The sequence below is a fragment of the Arvicola amphibius genome, chromosome 15 (assembly GCF_903992535.2).
Source record: "Arvicola amphibius chromosome 15, mArvAmp1.2, whole genome shotgun sequence".
Taxonomy (NCBI): domain Eukaryota; kingdom Metazoa; phylum Chordata; class Mammalia; order Rodentia; family Cricetidae; genus Arvicola; species Arvicola amphibius.
In genome coordinates this window covers 10867736-10894392 of record NC_052061.1, presented here as the reverse complement: position 1 = coordinate 10894392, position 26657 = coordinate 10867736, and the positions used below count along the sequence as shown (strand labels likewise).

The 26657-nt window shown below is 50.7% G+C and overlaps 1 protein-coding gene across 1 annotated transcript; it reads right to left on the bottom strand.

Moving 5' to 3' along the window:
• Positions 1-14568: 14568 nt before the first annotated feature.
• Positions 14569-24713, bottom strand: Snx20 (sorting nexin 20). Its single transcript, XM_038313088.1, has 6 exons — positions 24623-24713; positions 23112-23256; positions 22873-23007; positions 18685-18826; positions 17052-17203; positions 14569-15666 (listed from the first exon to the last, which is right to left on the bottom strand). Exons 4-6 carry the CDS (start codon positions 18812-18814, stop codon positions 14998-15000), a joined length of 951 nt encoding a protein of 316 aa, XP_038169016.1. The 5' UTR covers positions 18815-18826; positions 22873-23007; positions 23112-23256; positions 24623-24713; the 3' UTR covers positions 14569-14997.
• Between the last annotated feature and the right edge of the window lie 1944 nt (positions 24714-26657).

The following is a 26657-nucleotide window of genomic DNA, read 5'->3' as shown; positions in this document are numbered from 1 at the left end:
TGTCCAGCTACACAGACTCTACCGTGTGGGTGTGTAACATGCCCAGAGGGGCTGAAGATGATGTCTGGAAATGCAGATCGATGGGTGAAACCATTTGCTAAGTTCTTAGGGAACTTACAGAATGCAGATGCTGTGGGGGTGTGGCACCTTGGATGCTCAGGTGATAAAAGATCATGAAATGGCTGTTGTTTTACAACTGCAAACAGGACAAATCGCAATGGCCTAAGCAAACAAATGAGGAAACTAGCAATCAGGTGCAGCTTGATCTAGGTGCTAAAATCAACAGAACTCATTGTCTGTCTCGCACCGTTTAGGGCTCTGTTTCCTTAGTTCTTCTTGGACAAGCTCCCTGGGAGCTCCAATCTTGCCTTATCATGCCAAGATCAGCAAGAAGCATCCTCCAGTAGTCTGTCTAAAAGAGTCCCAAGACCACTTCTTTTTGGTTCTGATGAAGTCACATGCTCACTCCAAAATTAATCATTATGGTCAGAAGTATGCAGTTACAGGCAGGTTCTGAGTTACACACAGTGTCAGAGCTACAGTAGAGTCTACAGTGCTTGAGGCTGCGTTCCATACAACACACTAAGATGCATTGCCTGGAGGATGCAAGATACTGGTAGCTCAGCCACCCGATGTCAGCTGCTGGAGCCTGCCAGGTTGGGACACCCTTCTCTGTATCAGTGGAAGCCTCCACCCTTACATCTGTACCACTCCCCAAATCCTAAATGCCACCCAGTCCCTGCCTCTCTCCAGGCAAAAGGAAAGGGCGTTGCTCCTGTTATCTCATTAGTCCCTTTGACATCTTTTGTCACCTATCAGGGGAACAAGCAACTCCTTTGATCACAGCAAAAGGAGAGAACATTTAACACGCAGCCCGGGAAGATTCCCCTGGCAGACGCTGCCAAGGCAGTCACTGGCAGGCCCTGGGTGGAAACATGATTTTGTAACTGCAGACTTGCTTATCTGAGCTCTGATACCGAGAGTGGGTCCCTCACCTGCCAGCCCTGGTTAATCAGACCAGGGATGGCTTCCGGCCAAAGGGATTTCCATAATGACAGGAATCACAGCCTTTGGTGCACCAGGGATGACAGCCTGGAAAGGCTGCATCTCGTGGGAATAGAACCCCGAGCTTGGAGTCGGAGATCTTATGTGCTGTGTAATAATCCTTCTGTATACTGTGAATATCTATTACTCTCATTGGTTAATGAAGAAGCTGATTGGCCTATAGCAAGGCAGGATAAAGTTAGGCCAGACAATCAAACTGAGGATACTGGAATTAAGAAGGGAAGAGTGAGAGAGTTCCTGGAAGATGCAGAGAGAGCAAGATGGACAGGCTGTACTGCGAAAAGGTACCAAGTTGCATGGCAAAGCATAGATTAAAAAATATGGATTAATTTAATTTAAGTGTAAGAGTTAGCTAGTAATAACCCTGAGCAGTTGCCCAAGCATTTGTAATTAATATTGAGCCATCGTGTTGGTTATTTGGGAGCAGGAAGTCAGGACAGGAAAACTCCGCCTACACACTGTGGGGGGGGGCGCCCCCCCCACTCCCTTCCTCCCTGACCTGTTGTGGCCTTCCCTCTCTGAGCTTCAGTGCTATTCTGCAGCAGGTCTTAGGACAGAACTGTCCTCAGGTCCTCAGGTCCTCCTTCCTGTCATCAACCCAGCCAGTACTTACAGAGATCACCTTTCCAAACAAATGCATTATGTTGGTGAGGGGCAGTTCCCCCCACTACAGACAAAACAGCCTCAGTAAGAAAAGCCATGAAAATAAACACGTCGGAAGGAAGCTTGCCAGACTGTCTCTCTAGATCAGTGGTTCTCAACCTTCCTATGCTGTGACCCTTCAATGTAGTTCCTCCTGTTTTGGTGGCCCCCCAACCATAAAATTATTCTCCTTGCTGCTTCTTAACTGTAATCTTGATGCTGTTATGAATTGTAATGTAAATATCTGTGTTTTCCCGTGGTCTCAGGTGACCCCGTGGAAGGGCGCCGTGGTGCTGTGCCTGTCTCAGCATCTCAGCTCTGGCCTCTGTGTGTTCTATCTCATCTTGCTTGAAGAGGAGACACTGGCTTCCAGAAGGCTGCAAAATGTGCGCTGGATGCCCCATTCAATCCCAGGGCTTTCTGTCAGAATGGCAAATGTCATTAGGGTTCCCTCTGCCTTGCCAGGCAGTTGTCCAAAGCTTTTCTGCTTGTCTCCTGCAAAATGGCCACTTGTTTACCCACCATCAAACCCCGTGCCTGCTGTGAAGATGATCTGAGATCTCTGGAGAAAGGATGCAGCGATAGATCATCAGCAAACCTTAGTTCACGCAAGAATAAGAATAGGGCTCTGTGAGTTCGAGGCCAGCCTGGTCTACAAGAGCTAGTTCCAGGACAGGCTCTAAAAAAGCTTCAGAGAAACCCTGTCTCGAAAAAAAAAAAAAAGAATAAGAATAGGGGCTGAAGAGATGGCTCAGTGATTAAGAGCACTGGTTGCTCTTCTAGAGGACCTGGGTTCAATTCCCAGCACCTATATGGCAGCCCGCAACTGTTTGTAACTCCAGTTCCAATGAATCTGACACCTTCACATCAATGCGCATAAAATAAAGTTAAATAAATTATATAAAAAACAGATTAAGAATAGAGAGCCACTCTTCCTCCTGACAGCTCCTTTGAGGGAGCCCAACAGGTCCCTAATGCTAAGAGTCACGGCTGTCCATTAGCTCTTTCGTAACAACCCTACAAATCTGGGGCTGGAAACACATCATCTTTGGCTTAGGGAATTTGGGAATGAGGGGTCAGCGTGTGTGGCTAAAAGGGTGTCACACATGCTGTGGCGATTTGAATGAGATGCCCCAGTCTCCTGCGTTTGAATACTCGGTCCACAGTTGGCTCTATTTCCAGGAGGCTTAGGAGGTGTAGCCTTGCTGGAGAAACTGTGTCACTGGGAATCAGCTTTGGGGTTTCCAAAGCCACAGTTAGCTCTCAGCTGGCTGCTCCACTCACCTGCTTGCCGCCAAACTTCCCTACCATCATGGTGGCGGATTCTTACCCAAGGCCGCCTTAAGCCCAAATAAACCCTTTCTTCTGTAAGTTGCTTTGACCACGGTGTTTTATCACAACAGGAACGTGATGAACATATACTCTGGCCTGGATTGTTCCCTGGGCAGAGGCTTCATGCTCATCCAGGCAGCCTTCTTCCTCATCACTATCTCAGCCCTGAGACATCTTAGACAGAGAGGAGCCTCAGGGTCAAACTCCAGCTCCGACCACCAGGGTACCCAAAGCCTCTGTCATTAGCATTCCATTTCTGTAAGAAATCCTTCAGATAATCAGCTTCCAAAGAGGACAGGACTTAGGCATGATGGCACAAACCACATTACTCAGGAGACAGAGGAAGGGGGACCTCTGGCTAGGAGTCAGCTTCATCAACATAGCAAGGTCATGTTTCAAGGGGAAAAATAGACAAAAAAAAAAAAAAAAAAAGAAGTAACAACAAAAAGAAAGGTTTATTTATTTTGGCTCATAATTTTGGAGATTTCAGCCCGTGGTTAATTTCCTCTGGTACTTTGAGGTTCATCATGGTGACTGTGGCAAAACCCTTCACCTCATGGAGATGAAGGAGGATGGCTGAAGTCCCAGTATCCTCTCCAGAGGCACACCCCAGTGGCCTCATTTCTTTCCCCTAGGCCCCACCCTTTTAATTTAATTTTTATTTACTTTTATTTTATTTGTATGAGTGTGTGCCTGCACATGGCTGGCCAGAAGAGGGTGTCGAGTTCCCTAGAACTTGAGTTACAGCTGGGTGTGAGCCATACGTCGTAGATGCTGGGAACTGAACCTGGGTCCTTTGCAAAAAACAAACAAGCAAGCAAACAAACAAACAAAAAACCAGCAAGTACTCTTAATCACTGAGCCATCTCTCCAGCCCTAGGCCCCACCAATTAAAGGTTCTACCATCTCCCAGGTATGCTGGGGACCACAATGCCCTTGGGAGGTGCTTTTCTGAACCAAAGCACATTGTCCACATTCATCTGTGCATCCAGAGGAAAGTGCACAAAACCCAAAAGCACACCTTGGCAAACTGTTACTGCACAGATACTCCTTGGACACATCTCCCAAGACTAAGAGGCAGAACATCCCCTCAGAGGATTATCTGGGACCCCAACACACACACCATGTTTCCTTGAGGAGCACCTCACTCCCCAGAACAGAAAACCATCACCTGGACTTCAAATGTTAGGCTTTCCTCATTTCTCCTTAGAATTCGCGGTGGCTGACTTTATAAGTCTGCTTGCTCGAGACATGGGGTGCCCAGATAGCTAGCTAATCTATGTCTCTGAGGGTCATCTTAGAAGAAGCAGCAGAGTTTCGTGGGTTATGTGAAGAAAGCAGTGGTATTATCCAGTCCTGCTAGAGACTAACAGCAAAGGACAGAGAAGGCTGGACTGGCCTTCCTCTGCCTGACTACTGAGCATGCATCCATCTCCCCCTGCTTTGAGTGTGTCCTGTTTCCAGGCCTCCGCTTTGCTGCAGAGACTGTGGGACATCTTAGCCACGATAAGCTTGTGAATTCAATGCCTTTGGATAAATCTCTTTATAGAACTTTGTCCCTGCACCCTATTCCTTGGGGTTGCCTGCTGGCTCCACTGTGTTTACCTCTCCACAGCCCCGTGCAGCTGGGTCTCACAGAGCAGGTGCCTCTCAGAAAGCTTCATTTGTCCTCTTGAGTTCCTGCCCTGGGGGTGTCAAAGATTGTGTGTCTAGAGATCTGAGACTTGTTGGTTGTATTGTATCAAGGTGTCTGCTTGCATGCCTGTGGAATATTCTGGTGACAAATAGGGTGCCCTTTACTTGGCTGTTGACTCTGAATGGGCAACTGGGTGCTCTCCAGGGGGACATGGCTGGAGACTGTCCTGCTAGGCAGTTTCAGTTGGTCTCCTAGAGAGTCCCTTGACTTTCCTTACTGTCTGCCCCTCCGGTAGGATTTTGGTCCCTGCCACAGGTTGTGTTCATCCTTACAGGGGGAAGGCATAAGTGCATTTTTCAAAGTTGCCAACTAGTGAGGAAGGACACCCCCCCCCAATCCTTCTTCTCTGTTTTTTTTCCTCTGTATTTTGAGACAGGGTTTCTCTGTGTAACAGTCCTGGCTGTCCTGAAACTCACTCTGTAGACCAGGCTGGCCTCGAACTCACAGAGATTCGCTTACCTCTGCCTCCCAAGGGCTGGCATTAAAGGTGTGCACCACCACAGCCTGGCTTCCCATTTCTTTTTCTTTAACTTTCTTTTTATTTATTCTTTGTGTTTTTCACATCATGAATGTCCATCCCATTCAATTCCTGTCCCTGCGTATCCACCCTCTACCCTTGCAGCCTGCCCCCATAAAATTTAAGAGAAGAAAGTAGGAAAGAAAAAAAGGTGTGATCTCATCATGGAAGCTGTAGCGTGACACGGTGAGTCACACAGTGAACCCTTCGTCCAGATGTCTTTACTTGCAAGTGTTCATTGCAGAGTCATTGGTCTGTTTCAGGCCTCTGCTTTCTGCTACGCTATGGATGCTGGGCCCTCACTGGAACACCTCTTGGTTATCCTGCTGTTGTTCTGTGTCATGGAGATCCTGCAGCTTTGGGTCTGCAGGACCCGTCCCTTCCCATACTCCCGCAGATCACAGATGGGGTGGATATTGGAGTGGGCCAACCCATAACTCTGGTTCTGGGCTGGGGCAGTTGCAGGGTTGGTCAGCTCTCCCTTGTCCTCACCATCGAGGTGCGCTCTCTCTCGCCTTTGCAGTGCAGGGATGAGAAAGAGGCGGGGCCAGTTCTCCTGCTTTCATGTCCTCAGGGTCAGATTTCCACACCTATACCTTCAGGGCCAGTTCTACTGAGATGCCCAGGCATACATAGGGTCCGCTCTCCCGAGAGTGGCAGCAGATGAGGAGCGTGGCTAGTTCTCCCGTTCTTATGACCTCAGGGCCAGCTCTCCCATCAGCCTCAGGTGTTGATGGACAGGACACACACACGTGCACACACACACGTGCGTGCACACACACACACACACTTCTGTTTCGTTCATGCTACCACACAACAGGTGAGCTCTTCCATGGTCACAATATCAGTGCTGGCTCACCCACACTTCTGCCAATGGGGTTGCCTCTGTTGTGCTGCCCACGCGAGTGGTACAGGGTCTGCTCTCCCGGGGGTTGCAGCTGGACAGGGCCAGCTCTCCCATCTGCTTCAGGCATTGATGGGAGTGTGGGGGAGGGCATCTCACTCCCACCCATGACTCTACACGACAGATGAGTAATTGGGACAGCTCTCCCATGCTCACAGCTTCGGGGCTGGCTCACCCACACCTCTGCCGACAGGATCCGCTCTATTGTGTTGCCCAGGGGAGGTGCAAAGTGTTGCAGCTGTTGGCGGGCAGGGCAGCTCTCCCGCCCTGCTGTTCTCAGGCCCTCTTTCTATTTCCGAGTGGAGTGGACAGTGTCTGGAGTGGGCCCTGAGAAGTCAGGTGTGCCTTCCTGGGAGCACAAACTCTTTCCTTTCCCCAAGGCAGAGCCACGGCTATCTAAGTGGGGGTGGGTGGGGAGGAGTACACGGGAGGAGGAGCCTGCACCCAGTCCTTCCTTTTGGAATGGGCATGGGCTGACTCCTGGTTGTGTAGAATCAGGAAAGGGTTCTCTGACATGGGAATGGGGGGGTTGAACAGGCAGTTGGGCCTTTGGCCTCCAGGAAAACATCCTGTAACTGCCTTTCTGTAGGAAGATGCAGGTTCCCCTTGCGGGAGGGGAAGATGGGGAACGGAAAAAGTTCTGAAGTCCTAATCACAAGTGGAATTCCCCTGGGGAACCCCAAAAAACTTGGGGGATAGTGACGGAGGCAGCGCAGCAACCTTTTTTTGTCCTTTCTGAAAGCGTTGCCAAGTAGCGTTTTCCTGGAGAAATGCTGGTTTTTAGCTTAGTCTCGTTTAGCGCCGTACTGGATGTTGAGCGCCCTCTGCTGACCATCTTGTGAATGACCGGATCAAGTCTGTGATCTCCCTAATGGAGAGTCCCAGGAAAGGAACCTAGTTTGAACTTAATAGCTTGACAGTGCCATAGCAGGTACATGAATAAAAAGCTCTCACGTTTACCAGGTAGAAGAGTATTAGCACTGCCTTTCTGAGGAGAAATAAAAAACATTGCAAGCGTGGATGCTTCATAAACAGAAACTTTGGTCAATATAAACGTAAAATAAAAGGCAATGTCTAAATTCTAGAGAAGTGTTTAGAAACTCAGAAATACCACTGTGAGAGCAATGGGAGGGTGCCCCAGTGCAGAAAGATAAATGTATCCAGCTTAAGTCTCTACTAAAGGAATATGCGCCATAGTAAAGGAGGGAAAATGTGTCAGCCACATCAGCCAGCATACAGGAAACCATGAGAACCAGGGAGTGAAGATGTTATGCACTGCAGACAAAGGCGAGTTAAGCACAATTGCGTTTTACAAAGTCAATCACAGAATGGTATGCTCAAGAACTCTCTGTTCAAGCCTGCCCAGGTGGATGCCCATGCTAGCTGTGGTTATACACTGTGTGTATGAGGTGTCCCCTCTGGGTCCCTCGGGAAGGGACAGGTGTGTGCTTTCCACAGATCCTGTGTGCGAAGACCACACAAGAAGCCTGCAAGAGAGAGTCATCTGGAGCTGCCAAGAAAAGAGCATGTGATCTTGGAGAGTTGGCTGTCCTCTTGTCACTGAGAGAGAAAGCAAAGCAGAGGGAGCAGAACAGAGTGGCGTGTGTGTGTGTGTGTGTGTGTGTGTGTGTGCGCGTGCACGTGCGCATGTGCCTGTCTATGTGCATGCGTGTGTGTGCCTGTGTGCATGCGTGTGTGTGCCTGTGTGCATGCGTGTGTATCTGTGTGTGTGCCTGTGTGTGTGTCTTTATGTGTGTGTCTGTGTATGTTGTGTGGTGTGTGTGTGTGTGTGTCTGTATGTGCCTATGTGTGTGCGTGCATGTGTGTGTACATGAGTGCATGCATGTGTGCATGCGTGGTGAGATCGGATCCAGTTTGGCCGGCAGCCAGTCCACTGCTGGGATCGTCAGGCAGTAGGTTATTTCCGTGTCAGGTTAACTTGTGGTTTTGTGTGTGTAACTGAAGGGCTCCACACGCACCAAGCACAAGCTCCTCAGCTCATTGACTTTCATTGAGCTGGCCACTAGCAATGTCTTTCTATCTGCTGGTACCTGATGTCAGGTTCTGGCCTGACATTGACATTCTGCTTTCCCTCACTTGGGCTCCATGCTGGCTCCTTTGCACCTTCAGAGATGCAACACTTCCCCTGAGAACTCTTCTCTGGCCACCTGGCTGAGGGACACCGTAAGCCCATATTTCACACGAATATTTGCAGCCAGGTTCTCTGGCCATGCTTTGTTTCCAAGGGCAGCTGCTATCCTGCCAGACCACCTGGAGCCACCTAAAAGGCTCAGGATGGACTGCTCCTTCTCTTTGTTATTATGTAGATCGCCTGGGAAGAGGTGTGGATTCCAAGATGGTGATGGAGTTGCAGGTGTGACGGTCCTCCCGCGTCCCCGGAAAGAGAATATTAATGAGTTTCCACCTTGGTTTACCTGGGGGGAATAAAAGGTATTTGGATAATAAATGTGGGTAGATCTTCAGGAATGAATGAAGCCTGAGATGCCCTTCCGATATTGCTGTGTGAACTGTGTCTCATTATTTCCCGCGCCTCCATATCGGTACAGTTAGGGGAAAGTAGTAATATGTGGGGACATCGGACCCCAACAGAACACCATCCTGTCAGAGCTTCTGTTTGCTCTGAGTGCCTGTCATGCTGGCGTAAGCACAGGCACTCGGCCCGTCCCAGCTGCCAGCTTGTCATTCTGCCCTTAGGCTCCAAGACACAAAAGTGCCTTGACTTTCCCTGTTCTGAGAGGACATGCACAGGTACAGGGCAGGCAAGATGGCCTGTGTGGGGCTGGCAGAGGCTGCTCCCTGGGGCAGAGGGTGTTTCGTCTCATCGTTTGTCCTCTCAACGTGGCATGCTGCACCAAGATCTCCTTCAGAGGACACACTGCAGGGTCAGGCTTTGGCCAGCCCAGATCCCTTCCTCCAAGAATGGGTGCTGTTATCTGGAATTAGCTTGAAGTCGGGCACTAAAGCTTGAATACCAGCTCCTAACGCGACTTTGCTCCTCAAAGTCATGCAATCAAAGTCAGAGCGGACATAAGCCTTTGGAGACAGTGAACAGGGCTGAGACCAGTGCTCAGGAATGAACAGTAAGTAATGAAGTCTGTGGCTTGCTTGGACCAGACAGGTGATTTGGGTTAATGTAGGTCAGACACAGATGGCTTAGGACAGCGCGGGCAGGAGGGGACCACATGGTGGACACTCTTATCCATTGGGCAATGCTTGTCAGTTCCCAGAGTCCATCAGCACAGATGGGACAGATGGGACTTAGCAGTGGAGGCCTGCCACCTGCCTCAAGGCAAGGCCTGTTGGTCACAACGAGGGCGGCAGGTGTCACTGTGTTTATTGTTAGAGTCACCTTCTAATGAGGGCAAGGGATTCTGACTTTCAACTTGGAGTCATAGTTATATAGGAAGTCTCTCTTGCAAATAGATTCGCATTAAGTAAAACAGACCACTAAAAGAAAACAGCACACGGCAAGTGATTAAAACCTGCAGTGGCCTAACAGGGCCCAAGAGGAAAGGCTGAAAGCAACAGTCGGTGCAGCCCTGCTCTTGTCCAGGTATTTCCAGCAGGGACGGGCCTTGGGGACATGCTGGGTTAACTGGGGAAACCAGCCCTAGGAGCTCCAAAGCAGAGAGTCACAGGAACCTCATGAGAGGTGGGGAACACAGCTGAGCAGACTCCCTACCCCTTGCAGCCTGAAGCCCAGAAGCTAGGCATCCTTGACCCTGAGGCCGCCCTTCCAAGTCCAGCTAGGTGACCACCAAGGGCATCTAGAATCTGAAACCAGGATTCTTCCATCTGCCTTACCCGTGGGAGCATTTCTGGGCAGCCCAGGTGTGGTCCAGACATCATACAGTGCCCCTGCATACTTTCCACATCTGTAAACAGAGGGGTGTCACAGCCTTGAAGAGCTCTTCTGGGTGAGGGGTCCTGGGGCAGCCACCCTCCATCCTCCAGTGATGGGGTCACACAGCCTAAGTTCCACTTCCTGCTCTACTGAATAGGAGTCATGTGACCCTGGGAAAGTCACTTTAACGCCTCAGGGTGCTTGTTCTCAGCTGTAAGTGGCATGAGAGTGTGGGCTGGACAGGGTTGGGCTGGCAGTACCAGGAGAGAAGCCTGGCACATAGCCATCCGTGGACACAGGGTATAACGGGGCTGCCTGTCTCTACCTAGATGGCTAACATGGGAGCCTAGAGCCCAGGCTTTGGGGCTAACATTCAGAGCAAGCTTATGGGCATGGCTGTGAGCCTTGTGCTCCCACTGTGTCAGTCTCACTGATGAACACCCGAGAGAAACAAATTAAGGAAGGGCAAATTGGTTTTGGCGCAGGGTTTCAGAGGCCAGGGTCTGTGTGTCTCTTTGGGTGAGGGTGGGCGTCCCATTGGGCCTTGTGTCCATGGATGTTGTATGGTGGGTCTCCCTCCTGGCACTGCCAGTCTATGGCATTCTGGTTCTACTTCTGGGCTGTGGTAAAGATGCCATGGTGGAGAGGATGTGGCAGAGCAAACCGCTCTCCTCATATGTTGCTGTGCTCCTCTTTGAGCACCAAGGGCAGGAACACTGTCCCCCTCCTTGGGAGCCAGTTTGAGAAAGGGAGGTCCAGTCCTGGCTGCCACTATTCTCAATGTCCTGTGGAGCAAGGATTAAGTCACTGTGATGGGAGGTGCTCTGGGAAACAGGGAAGTGGAGCACTACACGGGGTCACGGGGTCATGCGGGAGTAGGCTCCCTCTGGTGGGACTGAGCCAAGAGGAAGCTCCCTGGAGGGGTCTCCTACAAACTTGAGGGCCTCTTCCAGGAGTGCAGGAAACAAGGAGGTCTCTGACTCCAGGTGCTGGGAGGAGGTGGCTGATGTGGCAGTTATCACAGGCCGTTGAACTATCATCATGGCTGAACACAGAGTGTGTGAGCAGCAGGCGCTACAGTGGCCGTGGAGAAGGCTGTTGAGAGACCCAGGCAGGTGCTGCAGATCACTGTCCTCTGATCATAAAAGCCATTCTCATGGCCATCAGAGCAGCTGTGACCATAGCGACAGCCCCTCTTGAGCTGCCTGTGGGCCTTCCCTCGTAGAACGAGGGGTAGGAAGGGTGGAGAGATGCTCACCCGGGGTTCCAGCTGCTCCTCCCTATGCCTCCCTCCCAGCTGTATGTAATTCTGCTCAGGGTTGCGCGTGGTTTTGTGGGCCCAGGGGGTGTCAGAGCTTACAGACCGTGAGAGGTTAAGTGAAGGGGGATTGCATCTGTGCAGCCCTGGGGAAGTCCTGGGGAAGTCATCGTCTCTGCTAGAGCAAGGCCTTCTGTGGTGCCAGGGCTTCGGGGGTCACACATGCACACACCCTATAAGCAAACGTCACCTGTGCTCTGTACACAAGCTCAGTAGGATGGATGCTTCACCGAACCGAACTCTGGCGGCATCAAACTTTGTTCTGTCGCTGAAGCTCCAGGTGCGACCGATGTTACTCAGGTTTCTCCAGATGAAAAGTTCACCATGCAACAGGAGGACAGCATAGGGCACCATCAGGGAGAGGTGTGCAGGGGTCCTGCAGCTGCCTTGGCCTCTCTCAGGCCAACAGGACAAGTCCTTGCCTGCATGCTGTGTGGTGTTGGGAGCAGTGAGCCCCCAGATCGTGAATTTCTTGTAATCCCCTGATCTGAGTGCCTACAGCTGCTCTGAGCAGGAGACCTTCAGGAGTTCCTGATGGCAGGAGAGTGGTTTCTGGTGGGTTTGGCTGGGGCGTGGCTATCTCTATATAATCTGCCCCTGAACACAATAAAGGGGACATTCTGGGGGAATTCAAGGATGACCCATCTCTCTCTCTCTCTCTCTCTCTCTCTCTCTCTCTCTCTCTCTCTCTCTCTCTCTCTCTCTCTCTCTCTGTGTGTGTGTGTGTGTGTGTGTGTGTATTTTAACCTCCAGCCCCTTGCCCAAAGCTCGCGAACTGGTTTTTAAGTGCACAGAGCACAGACGCAGGGGCGCCGTGCGCGGCAGTGTGGGGCTGGTCCTTCCTCAGGTACACTGAGGGGAACGCCACTACATGATGCTGTAGCTATTCCCAGTGTGCACACCAGATATCCCTCTACACTCTCACATCCACACACCCACACACATTTACTCACACCTGTTCATAGTCTGGAGACATACATGTTAGTGCCAAACACCTTTTTGAATAAGATTCCTTGTATTTCCTTTACAATGCCAAGGATATGTCCACCAGAGAGCACTGAAGCCCAGCCTCCATGCTTGAGCTATTTTGGACCAAGCTATGGTTAACCAGCCCCCAGGTGTGGGTAGTGCTAGTTGGAATCCAGATTCCCAGATGTTTTCCACCTCGGTCACATCACCATTGTCCTTAGTCACAGGGTTGGAACGCATAGGAGTCTTGGTCCATTTTCTGTTCAGCAGCCACGTACCATAGACTGCATAATTCATAAAGAACAGAGGCTTCTTCAGCTCTTTGTTCTGGAGGTCCAAAGTCAAGAGGGCTGCTTCTGATAAGGGACTTCTAAATGGTGGGACTCCACAGAGTCCCAAGGTTGCATGGGGAATCACGAGGAAAGACAGAACAGGTAGGCACCTTTGATGAGGTCACCCGTGAGATTGCAGGGGCCTGTCCTTATGCTCCGGTCTAGTATCAATTACTTTCCAAAATTGCCACCTCCAGATGCCATATGTGGATAAGTTTCCAACCCCTTCTTTATTTAGACATGCACCCCCGGCTGGCCTGGAACTTAATAGCCCAAGCCAAGGTGGAATTTACTGTATCTTCCAGGCTGCCCTGGAACACACAATCCTCCTGCCTCGGCTTCCTGAGTGATGGGATTGCAGGTATGCACCACCACGTCAGTTTCTACCCTCTTAATATTTCAGTTAGAGTCCAGAGTGGGGGCATTCAAATCATGGCAGAAGTTTTAGCTCAACATTGGTTGAGCTTTACAATGAGAATCCAGTTCTTTGGTTACTCAGCTATTTTTTCCCTAGAATTTCCTGTTTGGTTCTGTATATAGGGTGCTGTTTTCTCTGTTGTATTTTATTGAGTACATTTTAGACTTGAAGAAATAGCTTACAGAATCACCAGTACAAATAGACACAGCTTTTATTTTGCCACTGAGTACTTTGATTTCCCCTAAGAGCAGCTTTTCAAGAAGCCCAGTATTTCCACTTGCAGTGTCTTCCTGGAAAAAACTGCGTGGAAGGAAGACTCTCTCTCTGCTTCATTCTAAAGGCCTTCATGGGCCCATTATGGTAGTTACCATAAGGCATCGATGTTGAACAAGATTTGGGTGCAGTTTCGTGAATGCCTATCTTGGAAGAACTAACTCTTCCTACACCAGTGTGGTGCCTTGGTCTCTTGGCTCATTCACTCTGAATGCAGCAGCTAGTTAAGGCTTCAAGCCAGACTGTTCCATCAGCTCAGATCATTAGTCCCATGAGATCCGAGGTTGTCTTTTCCCGATATTAGGTTTCATCAAGAGCACTCTAACCTATCAGAGAGGTTTCATGGGCACTGACTCCTCAGATGGGGAGCTGTTAAGGATTCCTTTGCTTCCCCAAATCCCATCCCTTTTCTCATCCCATTTCCTTCCCTCTATGTGTACAAACCCCCAAAAAGCAGATGAAGGCACAGCTGCCTTCTGGGTAAAAATCCACCCTGGGCAATGTGACTGGACATCCCTACTGTCGTCTTCATTTACAAACACCACCAGTGCCACAGTGCCTTGGGCTCATGGAGCTTTCTGGGCCAATATTTTTTTTAAAATATTTATTTATTATGTATACAATATTCTGTCTGTGTGTATGTCTGCACGCCAGAAGAGGGCAGCAGACCTCATTACGGATGGTTGTGAGCCACCATGTGGTTGCTGGGAATTGAACTCAGGACCTTTGGAAGAGCAGGCAATGCTCTTAACCGCTGAGCCATCTCTCCAGCCCATGGGCCAATATTTTTTATTTTTTCTTTCGTCCTTTCTCCCTTCTTTCCTTCCTTCCTCCTCTTTCTTTTGCTTTTGAGATTCATTTTTTTTTTTAAAGCCTAGGTTAGTCTTAAACTTGTGGTTCTCCTGCCTCAGCCTCCCTCCTTCCACTACCACACCTGACTCTCCAACATCCTTTTACCCTTCAGAGAATCCTACAGTCTTCACTCTGGGGGTGGGCTGGAGGCCAGGTTTCCCCTGAGGAGCAGTAGATGGGCTTCTGCTTCACTGAGTGGGAGACACTTATGGGAGGAGCTAGGACTTTGAACTAGTGGGCAGAAAGCCTTGCAACCGTTGCTGGGGTGATGGGTGCAGAGGGAAGATGTGGGGCAGCAAGACGGAGCAGCTCTGACGATGTGCATTGCATGTTAGTGCATGACAAACCCGCAAACTTCTTCCCTGGCTGTTTACAAAAAAACGAGTGCTTCTTTTTCTTTTATTGTAGTATTGGGGATTGAAATGAAGGCGTCACATATGTTCGGCAAGCATTCGGCTATTGAACTACATCCTCAGAACTCTGTATTTTGAGACAGTGTCACCAAATTGCCTAGGCTGGCCTTGAACTCATTCTCTGTGGAAGGCAAGTTCATCCCATTCCCAGATGGTAAGGCCCACAAGTACTTGCAAAGTTTTGACAGCTAAGCTTATGGGCTCAGTGTTCGGAGAACCTTGCACCCAAGGGGCACAAGATGACTCTTCCAGGGGTCGCAGGAGCCCCTCTGTTTAGCAGACATAGTAAAGAGGTTCTTGTCTAAAGTTGCCCAGCAAAACCTCCCCGCGATGGCCCCAAGCAGCCCGCCAGCGATAGTCTTTGTCCGCAGTCTGGATGCCAGGGCACCAGCCAGGCCGGCTCAGGACAGATACTCTCGCACGGTGAGCTCCTTCAGGGTGAAGCCCCTGTGCGTGGGACTCCGGAGCTGGCTGTCATCCAGCCTGCCCTGCAGCGACGCGAAGTCCTTGCCCAACGCATAGGCCAAGCGCACCATGGCGTCCAGCAGCGGCGCGTAGTAGCGGTGGCTCTCGCGCGCCCGCAGGCGCTGCAGCGCGCGCTCGCCCACCGCGAAGGCCTCGGCTGGCCGCTCCAGGTCGCGCAGGCACACAAGCGTGGCGCAGAGCGCAGGCACGGCGGCGGTCGGGCAGTGCGCCGTCAGCTTCTCCTGCAGAGGCAGCACGCGGCCCAGCAGGTCGAGCGCGCGTGCGTACTGGCCGGCGCGCAGGCAGCCGAAGGCCTCGCGCAGCTCGGGCCGCGTCAGGAAGTCGGCGAACTCACGCGAGCGGCGCACGGCGCGCACGGCGTACAGCAGCCGCAGGTAGTCGCACAGCTCCAGGCGGCGCTCGCAGATGGTCTCGGCCGACAGGTTCCCCGTCAGGCGCTTCCGCGGGAAGGCCACGTCCTCCAGCTCCGGCCCGAAGCGTTTCAGGAGGGCCTTCTGCAGCCTCTCGAAGTCCGAGTAGCGCCGCTCCACCACCGCCATGTCGCTGTCGAAGCTCCCGGTCTGGACGACCACGACCTGATACATCTGCAGGCAGAAAGGACAGGCTAGGCTCGGGACACCCCCAATGCACGCAATGTGTGTGTGTGTGTGTGTGTGTGTGTGTGTGTGTGTGTGTGTGTGTGTGTGGTCTCGGGACACCCCTAATGCATGCAGTGTGTGTGTGTGTGTGTGTGTGTGTGTAGCCCCGGGACACTCCGAATGCACATGCTATGTGCATTGGGACACCCCTAAATCACCCAGTGTGTGTGTGTACACGTACGGAGAGGTTTAGCTTTGGAACACTCCGAGTACACACGCTGTGTGCGTGTGCATGTGCGTGTGTGTGTGTGTGTGTGTGTGTGTGTACAACTTGTGGGAATTGGTTCTCACCTTCCGCCTTGTCTTTCTGGGTGGTCAAGCTGGGCAGCAAGTGCTGTTCCTGGCTGAGCCATCTGGCGGGCCCTCTGCCATTTTATGTATGCATATAACACACTTGGAGACGCATCCACCCCCCCATGCTGTATTCGCTATCAGTAAAGGTTGCATGGCAAATGTTGGCCCTAGAATAACAGTGCTTAGAAGCATCTTGGAAGAAAAAGAGCGCAGGAACTTGGTTGTGGACCTGGGGTCTCTTGGCATTGTATCATAAAAATGAGGGCTTCAAGTTCTGAATTGGGAGGCGTGGGCTGGAATTGGGAGGGCTTGTGTGGACCACCTGGGCATATGTTTCCGGTATAACACATTTAGCCACATTAGTCTTTGGTAATTTAACCTCTGTGAGCTTCCCCTTTGCTAACTCGAGGATAGGAATAGGGTTAAATCAGTGAGAGAACTCATTGATATGAGGGAGAGCCGTGCTCAGCACGCACTGGTGGCTATTGTAACTGTGCTGGACCCAGTGAGGAGGAGGGACGGGGCGCCTGCTCCCAGTGAGGTGGGAATTACTGAGGTTGGGGTGACTCTTCTATCTTCTAGAACATGCTGCTCTCCCAGTCTCACAAAGATGGCAGCTCCCAGCAGGGCGCTTCCCACAACCACGACCAGCAGCTAGAATTTAATAAGAGTTCAGCTTTCTTTTGTGTTTGCTTATGTAATTGGTTTTTCTTAGTGTCGTGGGAAACCAATCTTTTACTGAAACGTAGTTTTTTTTTAAAGCCCTTTGAATAAAAACCAAGCACATAGTTTGGATGGTAGCACAGAATCAGTGGAAGAGGGGCTACAGATAGCTGACACCTGGCATCACAGGATCAGGAGCGTGATCACACATCTCTAATCTTTCCTGCATGCGGAGCCATGAAACCTCCATTTCTCCGGAAGACCACGAGTTAGTGTGTCACGTCCTAGCTGGAAAGTCGAAGTCTCCCAAGACCTCCCCCAGAGCATGCGGGAGGTGACTGACAGGGGCTTCCTCACATCTACGCTCTGCTTACCACAAACTTGGAGACTCTCCTCTCCTCGATGCGGGCTGAAGCGATCTCAAAGAGCAGCTTGACGTGTCGCCAGCGGCTCTTCTCCTTCTGCCAGTGTTCCTGTAGCTCCCTGGTGGTCATGCTGGAGTTGGAGCTAGGACCGTCCTGAGTTTCTGGAAGCACAGTGCCGTTAAGGAGTCTGCAGTAGGCAGTGCCCTCTAGGCTGGGGCTGGGGGAAGATGACTGGGTCCGCTTGGCTTGGGCTGTCAGCATTCTGGAAGGGCCTATGCTTCCTCTCACCCTCACTGCTGGGGCATCAGCCAGGCCCCTGTCAATCATGTCGTGGGTTGACCTCAGATAATGCAGCACTCGACTGCTTCTTGTAAGGAAGTGCACTGTGGGAGAATTGCATCACCCACTTCCAGCCTGCTGATGGACTATTCTGTAACCACGTGCTCTGGTAAACAGGGACGTGTCCATGTTTGCTTCCGTACTCCCTCCAGCATCGACTCCAGGGAGCCACGGAGCCCATGAGTGCACATGAGTGGAGTGGTCGCGGGGAGGGACTTACTAGACTAACACTTTTTTAGGGTACACCTGCCACTCTCTGCTTTGAAACCAGTCCTCCTGTTTCCTTGCCTGGACCCCAGTAGTGTTTTGTATTTTTTTATTGTTGTTTTGAGACAGGATTTTTCTGTGTAACCCTGACTATCCTGGAACTCTGTAGACCAGGCTAGGCTCCAACTCACAGCAATCTGCCTGCCTTTGCCTCCCAAGTGCTGGGATTAAAGGTGTGCGCCACCACCGTCCAGCTTTTGACAGTGTTTCTTAAGCCTCACTCGAACCACACACCCTTCTTAGAGTCTGTGTAGTTTCTTCCAACACTATTGCATAAATAATTATGCAGTTATTGCAAGAGGTTCAGGCTGGGAAATCCTTAGCTTGTTTGTGTCACGTGACTCACATGTCACTCCCCCCCCTCCATACTGGAGTAAGTGCCTCCTCTTTTGTTCCAGTAGCCTCTTGGTGGCGTTTTCTAATTATTTTTCACTAATGGAGACTGAGCTTGAAGGCTAGGAGGGCGATCAGTTTTACTTTCCAAGCACGACACAGGTCAGGCTTCTGCAGATCCATCTTGAATGGGTGTAAAGAGAGATTGGTCCAGGAGATGGCACTATTGCAGGTATCGTCAGTGCCAGGCTAGGACCCATTGGCAGCCACTGTTCTGGAAAGCCTCTCAGCTCAGGACCCTGGGGCCTCTCTAGGACCACAGCAACATGCTCAGGCCAGCATTTGCAGGAAGGGATGGTGGACAATCACTGACTTCTTTGTCCCTTGGATGCACAACTTTGTTGTGTTCTTTACACCGTTCCATGAACCCCCCATCCAGACTGAGTCCCAGGCACCCACCCCAGTCATGGGATCATCCACCCCCTATGCAGGATGCTGCTCCTGTTTCCAGTCCCTGTTCTGCCTCCAAGGATCATCTCCCACATAAGGAGAGCCTGCACCAAATCCTTGTCTTGGGGCTTCTCAGGGGTGACCCCAGTTAAGACAGTTACCCAGCTTCTTGGTGCAGTCACTGAAGAGCTTCAGATGTCTTTGAACTAACTTCTGCCCCCCCCAGCACTGAACCCCAAGATCTCAAGTTTACCTAAGTGTTCTTCTGGTCCTGAACATGGGAGGTCTGGGCCTGAGGGCAGTACGTCTTGCCTGGCTCTTGGTGTGCACTGGTGTATGGGTCCCGTCCAGCCAGGGCTCCCAGGATGCTCCAGACTTGCCATGCTCCAAGGCTTCTAGAGATGTAAAAGAGAGTAGTGAGAGCCAACTCGTGTTGGGGCTCCTGAAAGATCCTGGGGTGCTTGGGATTCTGGCTGTGATCTGTGCTGGCAGGCATGGAGGAATACCAATGATCACTGTGCTTGGTCCTCTGCTGCCCACCCAGCCAGATCAAAGCTAGCCTTCCCTTCTGATGGACAGGCAGACCCTGAGCTGGGGTTGTGATCCATGGAGTGTACAGCTGTTTTGGATTCCACATGGAGTCGTGTCAAGTGACAGCAATAACTTTGGAAATTACCTGGGAGAAAGATGCTGGCTAGTCTAGATAAATGTCTCACCACCCAGTGTTATATCACAGTGCACCCCATGTATCTACTTTAAAGCAAATATTCAGTATGCCTAGTTCATCTCAACTGGCTCTTCAGACTTCCCTTTTTTTCTTTTTTTGAGACAGGGTTTCTCTGCATAGCCCAGGCTAGCCTACAGCTCACAGAGATCCACCTGCCTCTTGCCTCCTGAGTGTAGGGATTAAAGGTGTGCACCACCACTGCCTGGCTCACCCTTCCTTTTTAATACAACACCCACAAAACTTTGCTGCTCCTGCCTAATTACAGATACGGAAACAGGTCTAACCCAAGGTCTTGTGGTTGGTGAGTGTACGAAGGAGCCAGATGGAACTGCCTGCACTGACACACTGTGAATTTGTCTTCACGGTCCCAATCTCACTTCCCTCCTCTATAGGGACTGTTTATATTTTCATTTTGTGCCGAGGCTCTGAGATGCACGGCTGCCTGACAGCAAACGCTGAGGTGTGGGCTGGGACGGTAGCCCAAGTCGGCTGACGACATGATCTTTGCTCTTACGGAAGTGGACAGGAGGGGCAGACAGCAGGCCAGCAGGCTTCTAGTGTCCAGCGTGTGCAGATGTGGATGGATGATTGGCAGCTGTCAGCCACTGATGGAAGAGGGTCATTACTTTCATTGGTTAATAAAGAAACTGCCTTGGCCCTTTGATAGGACAGAAAGTTAGGTAGGCAGAGTAGACAGAATAGAATTGTGGGAGAAAGAAAGTAGAGTCAGGCAGATGCCTCAGGCAGTCACCATGCCTCTGGGCCAGACGCCATGGAGCCAGCCACCAGGTCAGACATGCTGAATCTTTCCCGGTAAGCCACCACCTCGTGGTGCTACACAGAATACTAACTATGGGTTAAAGCAAAATGTGAGAGTTAGCCAGTAAGAGGCTAGAGCTAATGGGCCCAGCAGTGTTTAAATGAATACAGTTTGTGTGTTGTTATTTCCGGGGCTAAGCTAGCCGTGCGGGAGCCGGGCGGGATGAAAAGTAGGCCTGCTCGTCTCATCACTACAAGCCACCTAGCTGCTCTGTGCCCCGGTGTCTTATAAAATGGGTACAGTATCAGAACCCACCTTCACAGGCTGGGGTGAGGGTCAAGCTAGGCCTACCCCATAGAGATTGGACTCAGCATCCTTCACATACCAAGGACAGCACAGTCCTTTCTGTTACTAGGATCTGATGTGCGTTAGGTGCGTGAGCAATAGTAATGAAACAGCTCTAGAAGTTGTACACCTTTGACAGATAGCTGCAAATTAGAAGAGACATAAAAGCCTCCTCTCAGATGCACAGATGGCTGGGCACCCTTTTAGGCACATGTAGATTTTCTTCTCATCACTGACAATGCCTGAGATGAACAGCTGACGGAGGAAGGGCTTCTTACGCTCAGTTTCAGATTTCACCTCATCATAGCGGGGAGGGCATGGACAGAGCACAGCCGCTCACCTCAGGGTGGCCAGGAAGCAGAGAGGAGGGAGGAAGGGGAGAAGAAGGGAAAGAAGGAGACTATGCCTACATTGATAGAGGCTTTTCCCACTTCTTTTTAAAACATGTATGTATGTGTGTACCTGTGTGTACATGGGCATGCATGTGAGTACATAGGCGTGTGTGCTCACACATGCACATGAAGAGTATGGAGGTCATATGACACTTGCAAGAGTGGGTTCTCTCCTTCTACCACAGGGGTCATGGGGCTTGAGTTCAGGTCATCAGTCTTAGCAACAAACACCTTTACCTGCTAAGCCATCTCACTGAACCACACTTCCCCCTTTTCCTCCTAGTCTTTGGGATAGTACTACCCACATTCAGGGTCCTTCCCCCTCACTTAGTCATCCGTGGAAACACCCCACAGACACACCTAGAGGAGAACTTCTCTTGGCTCCCAGGGTATGGTAAATCCAGTTAAGTTGGCAAGATTAACCACCATAGTACAGGAATTCAAGGCAGGGTGTAATGATGTCATCACCTCTCCAGGACTTTTGGCCTGGCCTATGGGAGGCTAGCTGGGCATGAGTCTATGCCTCAGGGGACTATTCTTGATAGGACATGGAAGGAACCCTGAGCTGTTTTCTAAGCAGTGATCTAATAAGTGCCTTCAAGGACCCTCCATCAGGCCTGACATTTATAGGTGGGCAAACTGAGGCACAGAGCAGGGGCCTAACTGACCCAGGGCTGTAAATGCTGTGTACTAAATAGACTGTGTGCCTTGCCAAACTCTCAGCCCTATGTAGGAGTCAGGAGATGGCCTCCATCCTGACTGACTAAGGCCCTGGGGCAAGTTATTCACCACCTTCTGTTTTCCGTTTTCCCATTTCCCTCTGGGAAGGAAAAACAAGCCTTGTCCCACTGTTAGGACATGGTGATGGGATGGGTCCCTCTTGTTCTGCTAAGTCAGTGGTTCTCAACCTTCCTAATGCTGTGACCCCTTAATATAGTTTCTCATATTGTGAGGACCCCAGCCATAAAACTATTTCAATGCTACTTCTTAACTGTAATTTTCTACTGTTACTAATCATAAAGTAAACATCTGATATGCAGAATCTGTGACCCACAGGTTGTGATCCACATGCTGTCATTTTTAATGAAAGTTTTTGGAGACAGTGCCACACTATTTAGCCCAGACTGCCTGGAATTCATAATCTTCCTGCCTCTGCCCCCCAAGTGCTGGGATTGCAGGTGTGTGTCACCACACCTGACTTATCTAATGGGGACTTAGTGTTTTCTGTGGCCACTCTGTGCTTTTCTCTATCATTTTGTCTGTGAAGTGAATGGGGGCATGTGCAGCTGGCCTTAGAGGTCAGTGAATGGGGGCGGGTGTGTGCAGCTGGCCTTAGTGGTCCAGGTCTTTCCAGATCTGTTTTCTTGATTTGAAGCCTTGGAAGGCCTCAGAAATGTGCCTCCCTCCCCACCCCAGCTCCTGTGCACGACAATCATTCTTCCCATCTTCTGCATGTCTTGCTCCCCACTTTTATGGCTCCTGCCTCTTCAGTCCTCCCGGGGTACACAGGCTACCTTTCTTGGGGGTTGCAGAAGGGACAGGCATCTAATAGAATGTACTAAAAGCCCTCGCTATTCCCCCCGCAAGAAAGAAGAATTGAGAAGCACCCGTTTAAAGAGAAGAAGGAAGGAAATGCCAGGAGTGGCAGTTGAGTTTTGTTTTAAGCCCCTTTCTTTCTTGGTCAGGTTTCCCAGGTCTTCCTTGGAGTGTCGTCTGAGGCATCCCCACCTGCCCTGCCAGGGAAGGATTAGCGCCATGGAACCCCTGGTGCCTCCTTGTGAAGCCCTTTGCAAGAAGGGAAGAGCTCTCAAACATGGGTGTGCATCAGAATCCCCATTGGGGTCGGGGAGAGGAAGTGCTCAGGGCTCTACAAAAAAGGCAGACTGTCAACCTCACAACACCCAGACAGTCTTGGAGTGGGCTCTGGATTCTGTACTCTGTTTCAGGGTTATTAGTTCCAGTCTTTGAGAAACACAAGTCTAGACCTGTTCCCCAGAACAGGAATGGTGCCTGGCATTTCAAAAGGAACCAGGAGTAGAGGTTGGAGAGGGTATGCCCAGTTTGCCCCCAGTTTCTAAGGAAAGCCCTACTGGTAGAGGCTCTCACCAGCCTCCATCCCTCCCTTTCTGTCCCAGCAAGTTCCCAGAGGATCTCTCAATGAGGTCAGAGTCTCAGTGGGCAGAAGCCAGCTGAGCTTGGGGTCAAACACTGACTGACCTGGGATCTTCAGGCTCTGTGGGTCCAGGGTTCCGGAAGAGTCACATGCCCCTCTCCGATCTCTGTTCTAAGGCCCAAGGAGACTAAGGTCCGACGAGACGAGACGGTTGAGTATCTGCTGCTCCACTGAGTTCTCTGTTTGAAAACAGGAAATAGGCTGAGCGATCTGCTTCAGAGGCCCCAGCTTATTGGCTGCTGAAAGTTGTTCACGGAACCCCATAGATGTGTGTTTGCAGTACCTCAGACAGGCCACCCACAGTAGTGCAGTCTGACCTCACCTCCTAGCAGCCTCCAGACACCTGAACCATCCCTGGCGTGTGGCGCGTCCGTCCCCACAATCCTTCATCTTGGTTCTTTTCCATGGCAGTGACTAAAGACCACAGACTGGAAAAATTACACACAAACGTTTTATGTAGCTCATAGTTCTGGATCTGGGACATGGAAGAGCACAGTGGCAGTGTCTGGTGGGGCTCTCCTGCTACCCGTGACATGACGTGGCAGAAGGACAGGCAAGAGGGAGCCTACCTTATATGGCCCAATTTCACTGTTATAGCATGAACCTTTTATGAAGACTGCCCTCATGAAGTCACCCTCAGTAGGCCCACCTCCCAAACCCATGGTGTTGGGGTTCACAGTCTAACACAAGGATTTGGAGACACATCCTTTTAGTAGTTACTGTCCTAGCTATGAGCTAGGCATAACGGGGACCCTCATGTTGTATTGACAGACCCGAGGACTGAGATCTGGAACACTGGGTTGGTAGAATGCAGAGCCAGCGCCTGACATGCAATGGCATACAGTGGCCTCCGTGCTCCCATTTGGAGTTAAACTATGTCCATGATTAGTTGACAGAAAGTTCCAGGGAAGACAGACCTTAGCACAGGGATGTCACTTATGACCACAGTGTGTGTGGCCTTAGGAGCAAGAGGCTAGAGAAGGACAAAACTTAGAACCTTTTTGTCTAGCCCCAAAATGCCTCTGGTGTCATTCTAGCCATGATCTTCTCTCCTGGGCACAAGTGGCTGTGGCCCTTCTGTCCCTCTGTCTTCATAAACTTGACCCTAGGAGTAGGTCCGTGACTCGAGTCTCATTTTACTTCCCTTTGAATTTTATATGCATGGATCTATGTGCACTGCTTGAGTACTTTGGTGTCTTGTTTCTTTCCTTCAGTGTTTGCATGTGTAGGAGTAAAATGGTATGTGTGTGTGTGTGTGTGGTGTGTTCCTGAGTTTTATATTTTCCTATTGCTCCATTGTCACCTTATTTGAGCATGTCTTTACTTTTCCTTTCTGGAGCTGTGATGCCCATTTTCACTGTTTCTAGAGTGTCACCATAATTGCTGCGTTAGTTCCATTCTTAGGCGTTTAAACAAGCCTATGTGACTGTCCAGGGGACTCTGCTGTTCTTTGAAGAGGGTCTCCGACTGGACTGGGCCAGGCCACTGCCAGGGGTAGTAATCTTGCGTCTTCCCAGCTGCTAATGAGCCAGGCTGCACCTTCTCTGTCCTTGACACAGTTAGTACTTCTTGTAGCCATACTACAGTGTGGTCTGTGGTGTCACCTCATAGCTTACACTGTGTCTCCCAAAGATTAATTATGGAGGACATCTTTTCGTGGGCATGTTTCCCACCTGTCTCCTCTCTAAGTCCATTGTCTGTCTTTTATTGAATTACTTTAATGGCTGGAGAGAGACCGTTCATGTTCCTTTGGGTACACACACTTCTTAATACCCTCTCCCTCCTGAGGCTCACATTTGCACTTAATGGATTGTGTGATAAATAGACATCGTCAGCCGTGCTCGACTAGATCAATCTTGCTTTCCACAGTCACGGAGGTTTCTCCCTTATTTGCATCTGCTTCAGCCCCATAGGCTCTCAGGAAGCTTCAGATGAGTCAGGATGTGCTGAGCACTCGATGGTGTCGTGCTGAGTGTGTGAGGGCTGGCAATCGATGCCATGCTGGAATCTTCTGTTTGCCTTTCTTCTGGAGGCTCTTACTGCACCTCTTTACCAGTCGGTTTGCTTGTGGAAGCGTCACCCCATCCTGTCTCTCTCCACTGTCATCACCATCATAGCAAGAACACCCATATCCGTTAGAATGTGTTCCTGGCATGGGCTGGAGAGAACTACTGTGCATGTTGTGTCTTTGGTTTGCTTGTCCTGGCGGCAAGGGCCATATCTCATTTGCCTCTGCCTCACATTGCCTGGAAGAAGGCCCAGTGTGGCAAGGAGACATGGGGTTGCAGAGAGGCGGTGTTACTCTGCCCCTCCTCTTCCCACCATGCAGCTGTCCAGTTTCTTGCCCAATCTCTGCCCAGGCTTGAAATCTGTGAGATGCCTCAGCAGGCTCCGCATCCTTCTCCACACCCTATGAGCTCACCACAGAGTTAAGCAGCCACAGGGGACTAGTGCAACAGTCTCTGCTTCCTCTTTTGGGGCCGGGGCCCATTTTTGGAAACCACCGGACATGGAGGTTCTGTTGGAGGAACACAACTGGGCCAGTGTGACCAGAAGACTTTGTCACCTGCTGGGTGTTGATTGTTCCCTGCAGCCCAGAGCCTGATGTGGGAGGGGAGAGACAAACAAGGGTTATGTCTTGTCTACTTAGACTGCTCTAACAGAAGGCCCTATGCCATGTAGTTTAACCAACAAATGTTTGTGTCCTACAGCGCTGGGGCCTGGGAAGTTCAAGATCCTGGCAATGGCAGATTCAGTGTTTGGTGAGAGCCTGTTTGTGGATGGCTATCTTTTTTGTTATGACCACCCATATTCAGCAGAGGGCTAGAGAGTTCTCAGGGGTCTCCTTTTTAAGAGACATAGTCCCAGAAGGTTTTCACCCCATGACATGGTCGCCTCCTAAGGCTCCACTTCTCAGGGCCATCAGATTAGGTGTTAGAATTTTAATACTGAAGTCTGAGACATATTCAGTCTGTAACAGAGACAATCGTGGTGGACCAGGACAGAACAGCGGGCATTCCTTGTGGCAATACCAGGGCCAGATGAGGGGAAGGGAGCACTATGGACTCAAGAAGAGAAGATTCTGGCATCTAGGAGTCAGATGCCAAAGTCAGAGGGTGTCTCCCCTGCTTTGACCTTTTGGTAATGTTCCACCACATTCAGAACCAATCCAGACCCAATTCTCTCTCCTCCCTTTCCAGCAGCACTGCTGTGTTCCCAGCATTCCTTGCTGCCCTTAGCACAGCCATGCTGGAGCATGGTGGAGGTGCAAAGACTCACCTATCCAGGAGTTTCCTTTCTGGAAATACCCTTCTTTAGGTTCTTTCCATGTGGGCTTTTCCTTCCCCCGGCTTGTAGGTTCCCGTCTGTCTTCCTGTCGCTTCTGTGGGCAGCCTGCTCTTGACCTCCTGCCATCTCCCACTGTTGGCATAGCTGTTGACTTATTGTCTCAAACACCACACCATCAAGGAGCTGTGCCCATGTTGGCGGGCTGCCCCCAGCCGGCACTCAGCACAGCGCTGTACTTACCGGCTGCTCAGTGGGTCACTGCTGTGTGACAGGGCTCATGAACAAGCCAACGAATGGTGAGGAAATGTGGGAAAGGAACTGGGCTGTGGCTCCAGCTCGGGGTCAACCATCTCGCCTCTCTGAATGCCAAGGAGATTAAGCCAGTCCTTCTTATGTGCAGGCACTCTCCCCAATGCCTCAAAAATAGAAAATGAATAAATAAATTGCTGCTCACCACCACTCCAAAGGTCGAGCACACTCGAGACTACAATACTGAAACTTCCTTTTGAGAAATTAAAAGGAATGATCCCCGGGGAGGATC